This window comes from Gymnoscopelus microlampas, assembly GCF_963454915.1.
Source record: "Gymnoscopelus microlampas genome assembly, chromosome: 7".
Taxonomy (NCBI): domain Eukaryota; kingdom Metazoa; phylum Chordata; class Actinopteri; order Myctophiformes; family Myctophidae; genus Gymnoscopelus; species Gymnoscopelus microlampas.
In genome coordinates, this window is record NC_139944.1 from 19,528,654 (window position 1) to 19,547,714 (window position 19,061).

Sequence of the window (19,061 nt, forward strand, 5' to 3'; positions counted from 1 at the left end):
TAAAGCGCTCATGTGGCCATAATCGCTTCTTTTGGGCTTGTTTTCATAGACCTGGTTGCTTGTTTCTCTCGCAAAATCTGGCAACACTGGCGGTTATGAGTGACTCTTGTCTTCTATTGTTGATCTTGGGACGCATTGCGCACTACGCGGCTTCCGTAGCAGAGGGTGTGTGTGTGTGTGTGTGTATTGTACTAACTACAACAGGAACGAGCAGCTGAGCAGCAGCAGCTACGCGCACGGCTACACGAGCAGTATGGCGGCAGGGGGCTGTGCATCACTCGACCTGGAGGGCTTCGAGAAACAACTGCAGAGTCTGTTTAAATCGTTTAAAAACAGCTCGTCGGCGACCATCGACGCCGTGCAGGTGGACCGTGGCCAAACCTTCTGCTCGGACTTCAGCCAGGTAAGAGAGAGAGAGAGAGAATGAATTTATAATAATAACAACAACAAGAACCTTAGCAGGGCTTCACATTTCCCCTCCCCCAGAAATGTGTTAGCTGAGCTGACGTTAAAACCGTCAGTGGAGACTTTTTGCTAGCCCCCCCAGTGGTGGAAAAAGTACTCATTTTTTTACCTAAGTAAAAGTATCAATGCGATGTAGAAATACTGTTACAAGTAAAAGTCCGGAATAAAAAATGTACTAGAATAATAGTATACACGGTATTGGTATAACAATGTACTACCAAGAGTAGAAAAACACTCAATTTGCAGATTTTCACAAAATTCTACTTTTGAAAATAGCAGATATTCAAGCCCACAGTGCGTCGCATCGCTATTTTCAAATGGCCGAAATGTATACAGAGCTGAAGAGGCTAATGTACGTTTTGTAATAATAATAAAAAATCAATAAGTAATACTCCAGTAAAGTAAAAATACGGTTCGTTATTTCCATAGAGTTGGTTATTTCAACCTTTTCAGCTGAAAACGTCATTGTCGAGACACAATGGCAGTCAACTAAATACTCAATTGGTCGTTTAATGTTTCACTGATAAGCTACCTGTGTTTGTGGTGTTTTTGAACAACATAATAACCACAATAACATTGAACAATGTCCCTGAACTGGTGTAAATTACTATGACTTGTTTGTGTGTTTTGTTTAAATGACCGTTATGTACTGTCCTAAATGTACTTGTAAGTTAATTCATTAACCGCTAATGCTAACGGTTTAGCGTTAGCCTGGTTAGCTTAGCATTTGAACCATACACACAGACGAGACGTTTCTGGGCAGCTGCTGCTACTAGGGAATAAGGTTATCTAGAAAAAAAAAATACATGCATGTAAAAATGGGGCTGTTACAAAAACAACAAACAAACACTACTTGAAACTGTTGTCTTTGCAAAACGCACAATACGAAAAGGGAATGTCACCCACTTACACCTATAAACCTAGCCACAAGCAACGGAAGATACTTGTAACCAGGTCTACCTGGTTACATACTGATGCGTGATGCTGCATAAGTTGCTTGCGGCTACTGTGAACCTGAGATGTGACAGAGTAGACTTTAATAAGCAAAATAAAAAAATGAATCTTTGGGTTGATGTGAAATAAAAAATCCTATGTAGTCATTTATTTTAGCTGTGTCAGTCGAAACTGTATGTGTGTTTGTACATATATCACTCACACTCTCTCTCACACACACACACACACACACACACACACACACACACACACACACACACACACACACACACACACACACACACACACACACACACAAGTACGTGCGTCCACATATGCCATAACTTAGAGAGTGGCTGAAACATATGAAACTGCATTTGAGGGTATGATTGCAAGGGTAAGAGATGATCCAAAGGGGGACGGCAGAATGTGGGATTGTTTTTGGGCTGATATTGAAGATGTGACATCGTAGATGAGCTGGGGTTTTTCATGGACAAGAGTTAATGATAAGTATGGAGGAGCGGGATTGTGACTGCCTGTCAAGGGGTTGTTGTTTTCTGTGCTGCTGTGTTTAGTCTTGTCAGGGCTTTTGTTTTTGTGGATGTTGATTATCCCGTTCTGTGCAGTACTGAAGGGGTTGTTTGTGTATATGAAAGAAAATCTATAAAACTTGAATGAGATGGAAGCTGAGATGGAATGGAACTCTAGTATTCTTAACAATTCATATTTTATGTCTCTCTTTCTCTCTAGCTGGTGGAGGAGTACACATGTCACCATGTGACTCCACTGCCTCGACTCAGGATCCTTGAGGTTGCTCTTTGCTACTTTGTTCGCGGCTCTTACTTATTTCGAGTAGGCTGTGATGATGTGCGCTCCATGCTCAGCAGTCTGGCCTTGTAAGTAACGCTTTACAGCTATGAATAGGAAACGGGATGCAAATTTCAAGAATTCTGTTTCTTTCCCAGAGATAAATTAATAGGATATCTGTTCCTTCATAGGAGTGTGTTTGAGCTATTGCTGTTCTTTGCTGAGAAGGACTTACGTCATGATCCCCTGAAACACTTCACTGTTACATTCCAGGTGAGGCTTCAATCCATTTTATGAATCTGCTTACTCGTTTTTGTGAAGGGCTTTGACAGCAGCTGTCACTGTTGCCCCTTAAATGCAACACCCCTACAGTATATTTATAATGCTACTTACTGTAAGTATAAAACACAAGTGTGCACTCTCCTAGTTCCTGTGTATTTTCACATGTCTGAGTGATGATGTGTTATACACAGAGCAGGGCTTTTGTGGCATTGACATTGTCAATGTATGATGTAATGTTTGTCTGGTTGCAACTTTTGGCATGCATACATCGCTCTCTCCTGGGTCTCAGACTTTAAAACCCCCTGATATAGAGTAGAAATTATTTTGTGTATTATATTAGTCCATCAATTTCTTCTCTGCTGTCTTCCAGGAATGTCATATGTGCCTTGTAAGGCATCAGAATGTACATTTGATCCAGGTGAGCAGTTGCATACAAGATGGCGGGCCATGGGCAAATTCCACTCTGCAGTCCATCCTCAAACAGTCCACAATACCACAGACTGAAGGTTTGTAATGGTGAAATCATCTTTTATACCTGTCACACAGCAACAACAACCATATTTATTTTATTTTGTTGTATTTTCAATGTGTGCAAATATTTCATCTTAAATTTGGGTTATTAGGAAAAACAAAATGGCAATGTTCAATATTGTTTCATCCTCTGATTCACTACCAACTATCGATGCCATATTTTATTTATTTTCGTTACTCAAGTTAGCCAGAGATGTATAAGATGTCCATGTTGCTTTCCATAATGGAACTAAATAGACTTTTCTCCTCCTGTTTAACTCCCCACAGTGGACATATTTATCAGCTCCCAGCTGCCGGTGTTATTGGAGCTGCGGGTACGCTACCTGTTGACCTGTGAGAGGGTCAGTGAGGCTATGGCCCTGGCCAAGTGCTGCTCTCAGCATCCTACTGCAGGGCAACATCACTTCTTCCTCCAGGTCTACCTCACCTGTCTTCACAAAACCTCCCAGCATGACCATCTGAACAAAGAGGTGGGTTGAGCGACTGTGTTTTAATCATGTGTGCAATGCATGTCATCGCTGTCGGGCAGAAACCAACTATCTCCACTTTTGATTTTTTTTTCCTGAAGCTATTGAACACACTTTACGGCTGTGTGTTGGTTTTACAAATATTGAACCAATGAAAAATATTAAAAAGCGCTTCTGACTAAACCTATCTCCATTGGATCCTCAAACTGTGGTTCAAATCACCTAACTCCAACTTAGGTCTTTTCCCCGTCTGACTAAGGGCAGGTACACACTGTAGGACTTTTAAAGTGGTCGGGGGTCATCTGATCGTTAAGCATTTCACACTACAGGAGTCTATTTCTAGAAATCGTCTGTCATTTATCGTTGTGGTTTTCACTCCTATAGATTGATCCCCGACTAGGGATCATACACTGTAGGATAGTTCACTAGGATGCTATTCAGACCCGATACATACATTTGTTTTTTCCAATTCATTTTAACCGACGTCTCATGAAAACGTGCACGGCTCCCGTGATATGCGCGAGACCGAGACAGGTCGCTATTGATTTAAATAATTATCTATTTTTCCGAATCTCTCACTCACTCACTCACTCACTCACTCACTCTCTCTCACACTCTCACTCAATCTCAGTGCGCAATGAAACTTAGAAACGGTGTTGCCATGTCCGCTTATTTTAAGTGACTTTGGGCTTGTTTTTCTGTAGAGTTGCTTGTAAATATGTGTGTATATATACACATAATATGTATTTGTCCGCAGACCCCCCCCTTCTGAAAATATGTTGTGCCATAGACCCCTAAACAAGATTTGTGTGGATTTCCAATGTATCCGTAGGTTTAAAGTGCTCATGTGGCCTATAGTTGCTTTTGTTGGGCTCGCTCTCTCTTATTTATATATATATATATATATATATATATATATATATATAAATATATATATATATATATATATATATATATATATATATATATATATAAAAACAGCCCCCCCTTCGAGCACGCTCGCTCAATGTCATTCTGTTTTATAATCATGTTTAACTTAATACAGGACGGTATGCGGGGGGCTGTTTGTTAATTGTTGTGGTCAGGTCCAGCGACTAACCACGGTGGCTGTGTGCTCTCATTGGCTGCAGCGCGGATCTCCTCGCAGCTGCATATCTAGAAACACTCTGGAACGCATCGCAGAGTGTAATTATCGTTGCCGGATCCTATCGCAGAGCCTTTCACACGCAGCGTCCAAAACCTTGGCAATCACAGCCCGATCGGCGAGACCCAAAAAAAAAGTTAATATTTTGGACATGGTTGGTTTCTGCTCGACAGCAGAGATGTGTAATGTGTATGGGGGAGGACTCTGGGTCTGTTTTTTATAGCTACTAAACGTACCAATTTATGGTTATTCTAAATATTATTTTAAAAATAGATTTTCCAGATTTTTTTTATCTAGCAGACGGGAGGACGAGAGGGGAAAGCATGCAACACAGTTCTTCAGTCTCAGTCGTATCGGGAATATGTCTAAATATTGTGGTTATGATTTGTGTTACATGTGCAGTTTGAATACAATGAAAGTGTTTCTCTATCATGCTAGGCCTGTCACAATTATTACCTGATAACCTGATTGCAGTTATTTGAGATAATAGCAGTTATTTCGCACAATCATCAGAATTGTTTCCATTCCTTTGTATAAATTCATCTGTTGAAACATTTTCATACATTTTCTCTTTGAGTCATTTGTCATATCTGACCTGTGCAATTTTTGTTTATGAAGCCTAAGAGCCGAACATAAATGTAATTGAATCACTAATCGGAATCGCAAATATTTGTATGACCATTAATGGACAAATAAAATATCATGAATGTGACACTGACAGCCCTAAACCACTTGATTTGGTTGCTAGTAAATGTAAGCATCTTGTGAAACTACCCAAGTTCTGTGTTCCTTTTTAGTTGTGGGAATGTATTGCAGTTCTTATTACCAGCACACTCCGAATGGTATAGACTAGAGTACTACTAGTTGGAGAATTTTAAGGCACTTGCGCTTTATTTATGCAGGACGGTGTAACACAGGACATGTAACACAGCAGGAATTGAACCAAGGACTTGTAGTACTGTAACAAATACACATCCAGTTTGCTAATGGTATTTGAATAATGTGATGACAATGGATTTTTGGATTTCTGCTTCAGGTGGCCCACCTTGATGGCAAGGATGCTGTTCAGATCATCTGTAATATGGAGAGCGAGGAAAGGGATCAATCAATAGTACTGACCCTCGCCAGAGCCTTCCTCTCCCAGCAGCTTTGTAGAGGAGGCATGGATCATTTGAGGTAGGTTTTACTGTCAATATTAGTCCACAAATGATACTAAAGGGCTAGTCACACCAGCATGCATGACGGTGATATCAAATTCATTACTATCAGTCGACTCAGTAAACTTTGACCTGCTAATTCGCACCATCGAACAACAGCAACACTGATTTGACTGTTTTTGTTTTGGCTAACAAGTTTAAAGACGAGCTGTGTGGAATTATACTCTTGACTTTTCATTCCATCAAGCTCTTGAGACTAAAGTTTGTCCCAAATGCATTTGTGCCTATCTCTTCTGTTTTATAAAACTCTGTAACACGTTGACATTACTGCAAGCCTGTTTTGACCCTTTATAAAATAACACGATAGTTCCCAAAGCCTTGGAACAAGGTCACGTTACTTGGAGGGCAATGGCATGCCAGACCGGTTCTGAGCACAGCAAACAGCTATTCCTGCATTCCCATTTGTACGTGGCACTGTTTGGCACAAAACGGTTTAAAACATGCCCATTCCTAGATTTTAGGCAAGGTTTCATAAGCGTGCTCAACACAGCCGGAATGTGCTGATCGAAGGGCTAGATGATGTAGGTAGTCAACGATGAGTCAATGCTATAGTCGAGTCAACACAAAATGCATGTCTGAGTGTTTACTAAAGCTGGACAGATGGAGAGATAATACATTTCCAAATCCGCGACTATTCATAGAAGACTACAGTCGTCATCTATAGACCTTTATTTGCAGGCCTGTGTCATCATATGGGTTATTATAGGCTGTATGCGACTGCAAGAGACCAAACTCAATAAGTTGCTGAGAGGCGATTAGATGGGCCATTGTATATTGTCTGACGCGCGCCGCTTAACAAAAGGAAGATTCGCTGGATCCGAACGATGCGTTTTGAGGGTTTTAGTAAAGCAACATAAAGAACTTAGTTAAATGGTGCTCGCCATAAACTTATAGCAACATAATCACAGCAATCAAAGCAATAAAGCGGTCAACCAAAAATACAGCTTTCCACACACCCCTTTTTCTCTGTCTGTTCTCAGCAGGTGAACAAGTGATACTTTTGAGGTAATCATGTGTCCGCCCCTATGCCCGTGACCTAATTATCCACATACCCCAGTGATAGTGCATAGACCAGATATATAAACAATCAACATAACCAAAACATAAACATCATAATAACAAACCCATTCATGGTTACAATTAACCAATTCATGCCACCTACATAGGCTATTAAGCTCATGTTTGAGCCCGACAAAGCATCAAATACAGATGTGGATTGTCACTCAGCATTCCAATTCAAAACTACTTAATTTTAAGGATCTGATCAGGGCACATTTTAATTTTGATTGGTATAAGCTATAGGCTTTTTGTATCGGATATAGTAAGCATATTGATCAATTTAAAATCCTACACACAGTTTCCCCCATTGCACTCATATCTGTCATATACATATATATGACCAAACTACTCAAATATTTCAGTCAGAGTGCTGATGTGTAGCTGCAAAACTAATACAAGTCTTTAATTCAATTTAACGTTATAAGCTTGGTTGTGTCACTGGACAACACCCAACATATTTTCATATGGGGGAAAATGTTTTTTTAACACCGTGTTTATGTAGGAGCCAAGAAATCTAGAAAAGGGTCTGTATGTGAACCCGGGGCTAATCTCGCAACCACTTTACAAATAATAGCAGTTCTACAAGCTCACAACGGATTGTGCTGTGACACTTTGTAAGCTTGTAGATTGGTTGTTTACGGTGCTCGACACCCACGTACAACTAAGTATAACTCAGGCTTGAGCCGTGCCAGAGGACTTTAATATTGTATTTGCTACTAATTTCACTTCTCATGTCTGTGCCATCTGTCTTGGTATAAATCAGACACCTGGTTTCTTTCCACATAGCTCTGTGTGATCTCCGTAATTCCATTTAAAACACAATATTCACTCTAGTGTTCAACGCAAGGAAATTATTTAACTATTACATTATGCATGATGATTTTTTATGCTTATAAAGGAAATTTTAGTGCCCTGAAAAGAGGTATGAATAGATGTTAACGGAGAAAATAGTCTCTGCTGTTTCCTGCCATCAGAGATGACGGAGGTTCCCATAGGACTGAATAGACATCTAGTAGACTTGCATACATTCACAGAGCTATGTGGAAACGAGGTGTAAACGTCTTAACAGACGGGGAGCAGTGGACGCGGGCATTACCGCTCGGATCAGCGGGATCGTGCCGCAATCATTGTTGTTTTTTCCTCGTGCGGGGAAAAGAAAAGCTCACCACAATCCAGCTCTTGCCACGTGCATGCACAAACGAGCGTGAGAATTTCACGGGTTACTGCTCATAGAATGTGAATGTTTACTTAATTGTCAACTAATTTTGTCCTACAGTGACCTTGTCTTCATATGGAGTAAACTCCAATTGCGGTTGCAAACCCCCAAACAAGTTCTACTTGAGGAGATCCAACAGCTGATGCTGACTGCCACCAATGTCAATTCAATCTTCCCTTTCATCAAAGTAATTCTGGAAGAGGTGAGTATTTCTCATGTAAGAAAGAAGCTACATTTTTGTGTGGGCTTGTTCTTCAAATTAAGACAAGTGTCTTAACACATTGAGTGCCAGGGGTTTTTTCAAAACAGGGTACCTCCAGTGCCTGGATTTTTAACCATTTTTGGACCTTTTTCAGCGATCACCGTCCTCACGGTGATACCCTCATTACACACATAGAGGTCTCGTACAATCCGGGGAAAAAGATTAAAAACATTCGGTAATCCGTTCCATAGTTGCAGCCAGTTGAAAATAGTCGAAAATACATCGTAAAAACAAAAAGTACACAGGAGCCGAGATATAGGCTTTTGAAGTCTATAACTTAACAAGGAAGTGGATTGGAGTCTAAATCTTCGTAATTTTTTTTTTTTTTCATATTTTTTCCCAAAAACGGCCATAACCGTTTTTGGCACACCTTGTTAGGATTATGAAAAACGGTCCGGGCTGTTTTTGGCACTCAATGTGTTAAGTTAAAATGCCTGAATGATGGCTCAGTCAGATGGAGAGAATTATAACAATAAATCAATAGTTTTCAATAATGGAAGTGGAATATTTTCATTAGATAAAACTTGTATAAATCAGTGTTATTCTGCAGCTTTTGCATAATTATTCACAATCAGTCTTGTTTTATCAATATTTAGTTGGGCAAAGATGGGCACCAGTTTTGTGTGGAGCTGTGCACCAAGGCTCTTCAGTCCTGCCTTCCCTGTGATGTCCCCACCAAGTCCCTGATCTACAAGACCCTCGCTGGCCTATTTCCTAATGACCTGGAGATGTGCCAAGTCTGCGCTCTGCTGGTCTTCTTCCTGGAGCGCACAGTGGAGGCTTTCAAGATGGTGTTCAGCCTTTACATACACCCTGACCAGGAGGACCATGCACAGGCCAGCCCTGTCAGCAACCAAGTTCGCTTTGAAACCCTCCAGGTAGTGCAATGGTATTCGCAAAGACCAAATATGTGGAAAACAGGGCCTGAATTTCAGCCTGAGATGCAAATTTAGCACTCATAATGTGGGAAACCTCTGCACAGATTTACAGCGTCGTTATTAATATAATATAATTGGCCAATGTGCAGCAACAACTGGACATAATGTGCTGTATCGTACCAGGTAGTCTTCAGTGGTGTGCGCTCTCTCCCTCCTCTACAATGAGCCACCTCTTCTGTAGCCATAGACTGTAAAATGGCTGTAGCGCACTCTCACTTCCAAATCAGGTTTCAATATGAACTTAAATGTTAATCATTTAAACTGCTTAAACTGTCTGAAACGTAAATCATCATAATCTAAAGGGGAACCGCTCTGAAAAACCACCGGATCCCGAAAGAATTGGCGCAAACGGGACCAATGATGTCAATAATAATATCCTGCGGAATTCTATTAACTATAGGGCATAGCAGTGGCAGCCATTTTGTGGTGCCACAGATGGAAAGCCGATTCATTTTTCACATAGAGATTTCTGAAAATATTTATATAAATTATTTACCAGGCCACCCAGGCTCCTGGTGAAACATGAATCATGAACCATAAATCATTTGATTCTGTGTCAAAAAAAATATTTGAAAACGGTGCAAAGGGTATTTATTAAATATTGTATATAATATCATTAAATATTCAAATATATTTTGACACAGAATCAAATGTTTTATGGTCATGATTCGCCAGGAGCCTGGATGGCTTGGTTCCAGGCTTCAAATAATTTATATAAATATTTTCGGAAATCTCTGGGAAAACATAATGGGCCTTCTAACTGTGGAACCACAAAATGGCCGGGATTGCCAAGTTAATAAAGTTCCTCATGTCATGTGACATTCTTTTCTATAACGTTCATGCCTGGGGGCATTTTGTGCTGAATATTTGTATGTTTTTTGTTTAAACAAAGTCAGGTAATAATCCATGAAGCAGAGGGCATAGTACAAGAATAGAGCATGGAGATGGAGAGAAGAGGGAACCACCATAAGAACGATTAAAGGATGGACTAGAAATAGACCGTCAACTAACGCATAAGTAGAATCTCTCTCCTCCAAACTGTTTAAATACCCACTAGGGGGAATTCCCCCATTTTTGAAAACTGAATTTCAGGCCCTGGTATAAGTAAAAAAAAAATAGTTATTGTCTCCGCCAGGGTGAAAGGCATGGCGAGAGAGTATGTTTTGCCCCCTGTCCGTCCGTCCGTCCGTGTGTCCGCCCGTCATTCTGTCTGTGTACAGCTAATCTCTGGCACCGTTGGCTTCCTCGCAGTGAAACTGTGCACACACACTCCCTGGATGCCACAGCAGAACCTATGCCCCAATTTTTTCACATGGGCCTTTTATATCGCCACCAGGAGGCCGATTTGTGCAAAACATATTTTTTTTTACAGTACTCCGACAGATTTGGTCCAAAAATCCCACAAATCGGTACACAGTATCTCTATAGTCATTAAACGAAACGGGTCTATCAGATTTTTCATATTCCATCCTGATTGGCTAAAAATGGCTTCCAAAGTTTGCAGGAGTGCTCCGTTTTGAACGAAATGCCTCAAATCACGACCACAGCATGCAATTTCCTTGAAATTTTGCACGCATATTTCCACTATATCAAGGAAGAAATGCCACTTGAAAATGTTCAAATCAGCCTCATGATGGCGCTTTAACAGACCGATTCGTGTTTTTACCTATAACTGCACTGATCTGTGTAAAACTTTGTAAGCGCACTCCCTAGAGGTCAAGGAAAAACCTTTGCCCTGCATTTTTCACATCTGCCTTTTATAGCGCCACCAGGCCGACTTATGTAAAACACATTTTTTTTATATTACTCCCTCCGATTTTATCCAAATTTCACGCAAATTTGTACACATGATCTCTATAGTCATGTGATCAAGACGGATGTGTTTGATTTTTCATATTCCATCTTGATTGGCAAAGATTGACATCTAAAGTTCGCAGTAGTGGCTTGTTTTGAACAAAATGGCGCAAATCATGAACGCAGCATCCGATTGCCTTGCAAGGCCTAAGAAGAAATGGCACCCTTTTCTCTTTGGCCTATTATAACGCCACCAGGAGGCCACAATAACCTACCTGACCTGGCGGAGACCTGTGCTCCGAGGAGCACTTTTTCTTGTTATTTCTGTTTTGCAGTGTCTGTCATGTACTGTTTGTTTATGTCAGTGTTACATTTTTTTGTGAAATTTGCTAATCCGTGTGCGCTATCGAGCTCTTGGTGGCAACTTTTACATTTACGTGTAAAAAAACAAAACAATAGTCAACGGTTCTTCTTTTTTTACTGCCTCTTTTTGTAGGTCCTGAAGACTGGCATGCACTTTGATCCTGAGTTCTGGAACCATATCACTCTGCGAGCCAACTGTTTAGATCTGCTGAGTGAGACAGTGGAGAGTGCTGCCCTAGAAGAGATCATGGAGATGTGGGTTCCTGACTACTGCATGAAAGAGCCTGATTTCCATTTAAACACCAATTCAAGCAACTTCCAGCAAAGAACAAAAGTGGCAGGGGCGAAGAGGGGTCGGACTAAATATAACAAGAATCACATGACGGCCAAACGGTTGAAGTCCAGCTCTGATCACTCTGTAAAGAAGAGAAGGAATCCAGGCAAACGTTCTGTGAAGAAAGCTTCAACGGAATATCTCAAGCAGTGCTTTTGGCAGCTAGGCAAAACACAAGAGGATTCACGAGCGTATCAGCTCATACGGCTCTCGGAGAAGAATCCCCCAAAGCGGAACATAAGTAACCTGCAGTGGATCATAGAAGACCCAGAACTTCTTGAGCAGTCAACTCCGTCTGATTACAGGAAGTTAAGACCTAACGGTAAGTAAAATGATAATTCTACAAAAAAATCAGGCACTGAATGTTTTCAACCAGCAAAGTAAGCTTGAACAGGGGTTATTAACTTAAGTGTGAAGCCTGTATTTAGCTTGTTTTTCTTTTCACACAGAACCAGGAGATAACACAATCCAAAGACTTACTGCTCCATTCACTTCCTGGTTAAAGTATTTCGGAAATATTCTGTATTTTGGCTCCTGTGTTTTACTATGTATTTTTGGCAAAACATGCGATTTTCAACGGCGTATAACAAGCAAACGAGAGGTCGCAATGACATTTTCTTTTACGGTGAAGCACAGTGAAACCCTCAGTGATTAGCAACCATCAGGGGATAGATCATACTGGAGATACATATTCTGTGGTTCTTGAAAGATTGATCAGAATGCTTAAAAATGCTGGCAGAAGCTACAGCCTGTTTTAGAAAACCCCTGGCAGTGAATGTGTTAACAGCACGAGGTACAGTCAGACATTTGAGCTGAAAGAATCACACAGAAAGTCCTGGGGTTTATTATTATATAGTAAATACACAGTTTAGCTCCTACAGGTGACATTTTATGATTTCTGTTAACATAATCCAATGATGACTGTAACATAATGTTGTGATTTCTTATATTTTCAGCTTTCTTCTTCCTTGATGATATGCCTTATTTATATACATCTGTGAGTCCTGTGACGTCTAACAGTGCTGCTGCCAAGTCACAACACCCACAGACCATCGGGGCTCAGGATTCACACAAAGACCCACAAAACATGAAGCCAGCGGTGGTCCTGACCCCACTTCCACTCCAAATGGTCCGTCATGCTCTCTGTCCGCCGGCACCTCAGCAGCAATGTAGCAGCGTGGAGGAAGAGGATGAGGATGACAGTGTTTATGATTCTGACACGTCCTGGTCAAAAAAGAGGAAAGACGAGCAGAAGGAAGGCAGAAAACTCAACGAAGATGGCACTTCAAAGACCAGGACGCCACAAGCCAACACCAATGGTAAATAACCGAGGTCCAGGCCTCCCAATACCTGGGTGATAATATGATGTTATGATTGTAAAAATATAACACAGATAAGATGAGCATTGCATTTCACATCCGTCTGGTAATCCTACAATGCTACCAAAGTAGTACTACTTTAATTAAAGGGGCATGGAACCCTAAGGTGATATTGAAGTTTGTTTTCCAGTTAAAGCACTCACTAATTATAAGATAACACCATTTCTGTTTCACGCTTTGTGTCTCATTGGTGTGCTTATGGATAGTTCCGAAACATGCCTAACAATGACATAATCGATGGGGATTCCAAGCTAATAAACTACAGCCTTTAGATTTGTGGAAAGTCTGCATGCTGAAATAGAAGCCATTTTTCTTTCTTTAATAAAGAATAAATAAATAAAAGTTTGAAATCTGACCAAACCTGCCTACCATTGTCATTGGCAGGCATGTTTCTGAACTGTCTACAGCCATCCTCTGAGATACAGATTAGAGGCAGAAATGGTGCCATCTCAGGGGTTGACACTAAGGTCTCAGAGGCATTTGCCCGTCGGGCAAGTACAGGTCATGTTCTACTTGCCCAAAGGCAAGTAGAACCTTTTACAAGTAGAACCTTTTTACTTTCTACTTAACTACTTTTGGGGCTGCGTGATAAAAAAAAATCATGCCTCAATATTTATGCCAAACATCTAAATAGCTATGAATATGACTTGAACAGTTCACATTTGTGGTTTTATATTTTTAAGTGTAGCAACCAGTGTTTCTGCTAGGCAAGTTTTAGTATTTTCTGTTAACTTAAGGGCTGGAGAGATGGCGAGACCCCTGTTACTGAACAAACACTGTAGCAGTGGTTACTATCAGACTAGAGCTTCGACCTTTTAACAAAAACAAACTTTAATTTTTTATGATTTCATAATCCAAGTGATGACGGTAACATATAACGTTATGAATTATTTTTTCACAGTGTTCTTCTTCCTTGGTGATATGCCTTATTTATATACATCTGTAAGTCCTGTGGCACCTAACAGACCTGCTGCCAAGTCACAACATCCACAGACCAGCAGGGCCCAAGACTCACACAAAGACCCACTAAACATGGAGCTAGCGGTGGTCCTTACCAAACTCGATTCACAGAAGGACCAACTAAACATGGAGCCAGCGCTGGTCGTTACCGAACTCGATTCACAGACAGACCAACTAAACATGGAGCCAACGGTGGTCCTTACCAAACTCGATTCACACAAAGACCCACTAAACATGGAGCTAGCGGTGGTCCTTACCAAACTCGATTCACACAAAGACCTACTAAACATGGAGCGAGTGGTGGTCCATACCAAACTCGATTCACACACAGACCCACTAAACCTGGAGCCAGCGGTGGTCCTTACCAAAGTTGATTCACACACAGACCCACTAAACCTGGAGCCAGCGGTGGTCCTTACCAAAGTTGATTCACACACAGACCCACTAAACCTGGAGCCAGTGGTGGTCCTTACCAAAGTTGATTCACACACAGACCCACTAAACCTGGAGCCAGCGGTGGTCCTTACCAAAGTTGATTCACACACAGACCCACTAAACCTGGAGCCAGCGGTGGTCCTTACCAAACTTGATTCACACGAAGACCCACTAAACATGGAGGCAGCGGTGGTCCTTACCAAACTTGATTCACACGAAGACCCACTAAACATGGAAGCAGCGGTGGTCCTTACCAAACTTGATTCACACGAAGACCCACTAAACATGGAGGCAGCCGTGATCCTTACCCCACTTCCACTGGACATGGTTCGCCATGCTCTCGGTCCACCGGCACCTCAGCAGCAGTTCAGCAGCAGCGATGAAGAGTATGAGGACAGCGTTTATGATACTGACATGAGGGAACCAACAGACGACAACTGCAGCGACGACGAATGGTTGGAGTACGCCCCAAGATCCAGAAGAAGAACCCCGAGAATCCCGGGAATGCCGAGGCAACGCCGTAGATACAGTAAATACAGTTTATTTATAGTGTTTATGACAGGAATATGTTGGCCTGTCAATTTCTGTCTTTCCTTTCGTCTGTCTCCCTCTCCCTACATTTCTTTTGCCCTCTCTTTGGAACTGGAACACAATACAATTTAAGAGTATGAATCATCTTCATAGGGTTCTCTCTTCTGATTGGATAAAATTAGTATCCCGAAATGTATTTCCTTCGTTACAGAGCTGGGGATATCCCTGTAACTGAACAACCACTCTAACGATAATTAATATCAGAATATAGTTAAATTCATTTTTTGTATCCTTTTGTTCCCTCTTTTTATATCACTTACACCACCTTTTTATGTGGTAATCAATAACGAACCTTTCTTATTCAGACCCAGTAAAACAATGTATTTGAATATGAAAATCCAACATGTTTACCACTTGGGGAGCTTTGAGTTACTTCTACAATTGATTCTGAGTTAGGCCCACCATGTTACTCTTATGACAGTTGACATTGCTCGTGCTGGGCAGGTCTGTCCTTGAACGTTAGGTACATGCAGCCACAAAATCTAGAATGAATGCGGATGTGCCCATGAACATACGCTGGTGATGAAATGTATTATAAATATTTTTCTTTTATATCTGACTAGTGTCCACTTTTAAATGCTGACATCTTACTCAGGCAGGTTCATTAAAGTAGAATTTTGCCTTTAGGCTACTGATTTCAGGTCTAGGACTAAACAGGAATGTGTATATGTCATACTGTATTTGCATTTCATACTTTGTCAGGTGTGTACAGGACCTTTCAGCCTGCAGGATAACTTTGAATTATCCCATATATATGTTGGTATAATTGATTCATTTACTTTACTTAGAGACTAGGGTACTTTGTGTCCACACTACTTTCCCCCCCAGTTTGTTGTGAAAGGCAGCCACTGCCTACAAGACAGGAAACACTTTTTTTAAATTCTCAGCCAGTTGCTTAATACATAATATAATGTATCTTTTGCACATATTGGCCATAATCCTAACCAACAGACTATGGAGACACCAGGGTTAAATGCTTCAGTACGAACGGCCTGCTATTTTCCGATTTGGAAATCAAACACATTATGTGACAGTTTTGTACATTATTTACCTGTCATTAAAGGACAGCTTCACCCATGTTTAAAGGATTGCTTCACCCATTTTCACCCATTTTCAACCTATCTTCATATAATTGGTCCTCACTAATGCTCATTATAATATGGTACCCTTTTTCCCCTACTCGGTCTGTGTCTCATAGGAGGGCTGTGGACACTTCAGAAACCCGCCTACCAGTGACATCATCGTTAGGCAGATTTTTATTTTCCAAACAAGATTTTTATTTTCTTATTTTTAGATTTTTGTTAATGCGAGAACAATGACTTCCATTATAGCATGCTAACTTTCCAGGAATATAAAGCCTGCCGTTTCTTTTGGCTTGGATTCCCTGTCGATGTCATTGGTAGGCGGGTTTCTGAACTGTCCACAGCCCTCCTGATACACAGAGTGACTCAGAGTGAACCAATTATATAAAGATGGGTTGAAAATGGGTGAAGTCGTCCTTTTAAAATGAACAGTGAAACCATAGTGTGCCTATTAGGGGACTTGTTGCACAGACGATGGAGGGTTTTCACGTTGTCTGTACTCAGCATTTTCACCTGCCTCTCCCCTTCTCTTCTTTCTCAGGAATGAGGTTCCACTCTGACCAGTTTGGGGTCTTTGCCTGTTCTCACTGTACGAGCGCCTACACGTCTGAGGTTTTCCTCTTCAAGCACATAAGGAGGACTCACAATAAGGTCTACCGCCAAATGCTGAGGGATGGAGAGATCCCAGTCAGCCTCCCTGTAACCACCGGAGAGATCCCAGTCAGCCTCCCTGTAACCACCGGAGAGATCCCAGTCAGCCTCCCTGTAACCACCGTAGACACCACCAGCCAGAAAGAAGACTCAGATGATGAGGCAATAACTTACAGTCATAGACTGTCTACCAGACCTTTAACAAAGAAGACTTACATAAAGCGAACTTGCTTAACGCGAACTTACATAAAGCGAACAAAGGAACCCATCACCTGTACTTTCTGTTGCAAGATTTTCAAGACGTTATATCTCCTGAAGTCACACCAGCGTGTCCACACGGGAGAAAAGTCTTTCCAATGTGACCAATGTGACAAGAGTTTCAGTCATTTAAGTAACCTCAAGAGACACCAGTCTGTCCACACTGGATTAAAACCATTCCAGTGTAAATGGTGTGATAAGAGTTTCAGCCAGATAGATACTTTAAGGAGACACCACCGTGTACACACTGGTGAAAAACCTTTCCAGTGTAGACTGTGTGCCGCGAGTTTCACTGAGAGAAGTAGTCTAAAGAATCATGAAAAGAATATTCACAATATTACTTGAGCAAATCCTTGCCATTGTAAATGGAGTGATCATGGACACTCAGTCCACACATGTGCAAGCACAACTATCTGACTTAACACTAGGCATCTTTGTGCAAGCATGGAATCACATTTTGATTTATGTAGAGTATGCCTCTTGTTTACATTTGTTTTTATTTGCTTCATTGTCTGATGTCTTATTGTAAGAGGGATGTCTAAGTATGTTACACTGCTTAACTGACTTGTGATGTGATGATTCAATGTTGGGATGAAAATCTGAACATTTTCTGTTTTCAAACTTTTTATTTCAAGTTAAACTTTTGTACATAATGTAATTTTTGACACTGCTGTGACAGTTTTACTTTTCGACAGGGATAATGTTGAATTCATGCTTAACGGTATGGTTTTGAAGTAGGAGTTCCCTAACTTTTGGACCCCTAAGGATTCATAGCCTCTGCCTGCAGCCCCCCATTTCAAAATGGCTTTAAAAAAAAGAAAAAAATTACAATCTAGGCTATTTTTGCTTATTTTTCATAATGCATCTCACATGACTTTTTAAATTTTGTTATTTAAAATTCTTAAGATTCCCCCAATTTGACCGTTTATTTTTTATTTTTTAAATGACATGCCCAAAAAAGCGCTGCCAGGTTGAAAGTGGTTAAACTGACACAAATTGTGAATTGAATTTCTCTGTCATGTTTTATTTATTTTACCTTCCTTTACATTTGGCCGCCGTATTGCAAACATTTGTTTTAGAGTGCCATACAGTTAGAGTGAAGAAGGACGTATTCTTTATGTTAATAAATGTATAAAACTCAAAATGGTAATACACCGGTTGGCTCGATGATTGGAACATAGACTGACTGTTCTCTACACCCGTCGTCTCCATTCCCGGATCTAGCTCTGGTGACCTTCGACACATACTGTATGTACATCATAGTTCTCCCAGCTTGGACACAGGAGTAGTGGATGGGAGGATATGTGTGCTGTTGCTACGCTTATTTGAATAGAATTGGAATCTTTTTCTGTGTGATGATAAATGACATACAATATTTAGTCTGTAGAATGTTAAGTTCCTACTGCATTCTCGAACACATACCACAAACACACACGTTTTGTTTTGGAATTCTATGCTCATTGTTTCCATAAATCTGGGGCATTTGATACTGTAAGACAGCCACTAGGGGGGAAATAAATCCCTTTTCTTTTTTTGTCCTTGACCAGTAAATGACACCCTTCGTTTTTGTTCTCACGTTATTTTTAAGAAACGCCTTATTCTCTGAAACCAGCAGAACGAGTATTCTCCTGAGCAATCAGGGTATTCCTTCCATTAAGCCTCTACATTACTGTTGTGAAAGTTGACTGAAAGCAGACGATGTATTAAAAGTGGACGCACTAGTCAGTCATACATACATTGTATTTATGCCTGACTAGTGTGTCTGAGTGCTGAGTTGACATCTTACCCAGGTTCTTTACAGTACATTTCACTCACAACAGTAATAGTGTCGAAAAAGTTGCACATTATAAAAGCATTCAAACTAAATCATTGTGTGTATATTCTAGTTGTACA

The 19,061-nt window shown here is 40.8% G+C and overlaps 1 protein-coding gene across 1 annotated transcript; it reads left to right on the forward strand.

Annotated features, from left to right (window-relative positions):
- The first annotated feature begins 239 nt into the window (after positions 1–239).
- On the forward strand, positions 240–18,633 carry LOC311049745 (uncharacterized protein). Its single transcript, XM_084063563.1, has 12 exons — positions 240–403; positions 2,149–2,294; positions 2,397–2,478; positions 2,858–2,993; positions 3,286–3,488; positions 5,666–5,805; positions 8,182–8,323; positions 8,980–9,261; positions 11,612–12,134; positions 12,769–13,131; positions 14,093–15,115; positions 16,801–18,633. Exons 1-12 carry the CDS (start codon positions 254–256, stop codon positions 17,511–17,513), a joined length of 3,903 nt encoding a protein of 1,300 aa, XP_083919689.1. The 5' UTR covers positions 240–253; the 3' UTR covers positions 17,514–18,633.
- The last annotated feature ends 428 nt before the right edge of the window (positions 18,634–19,061 follow it).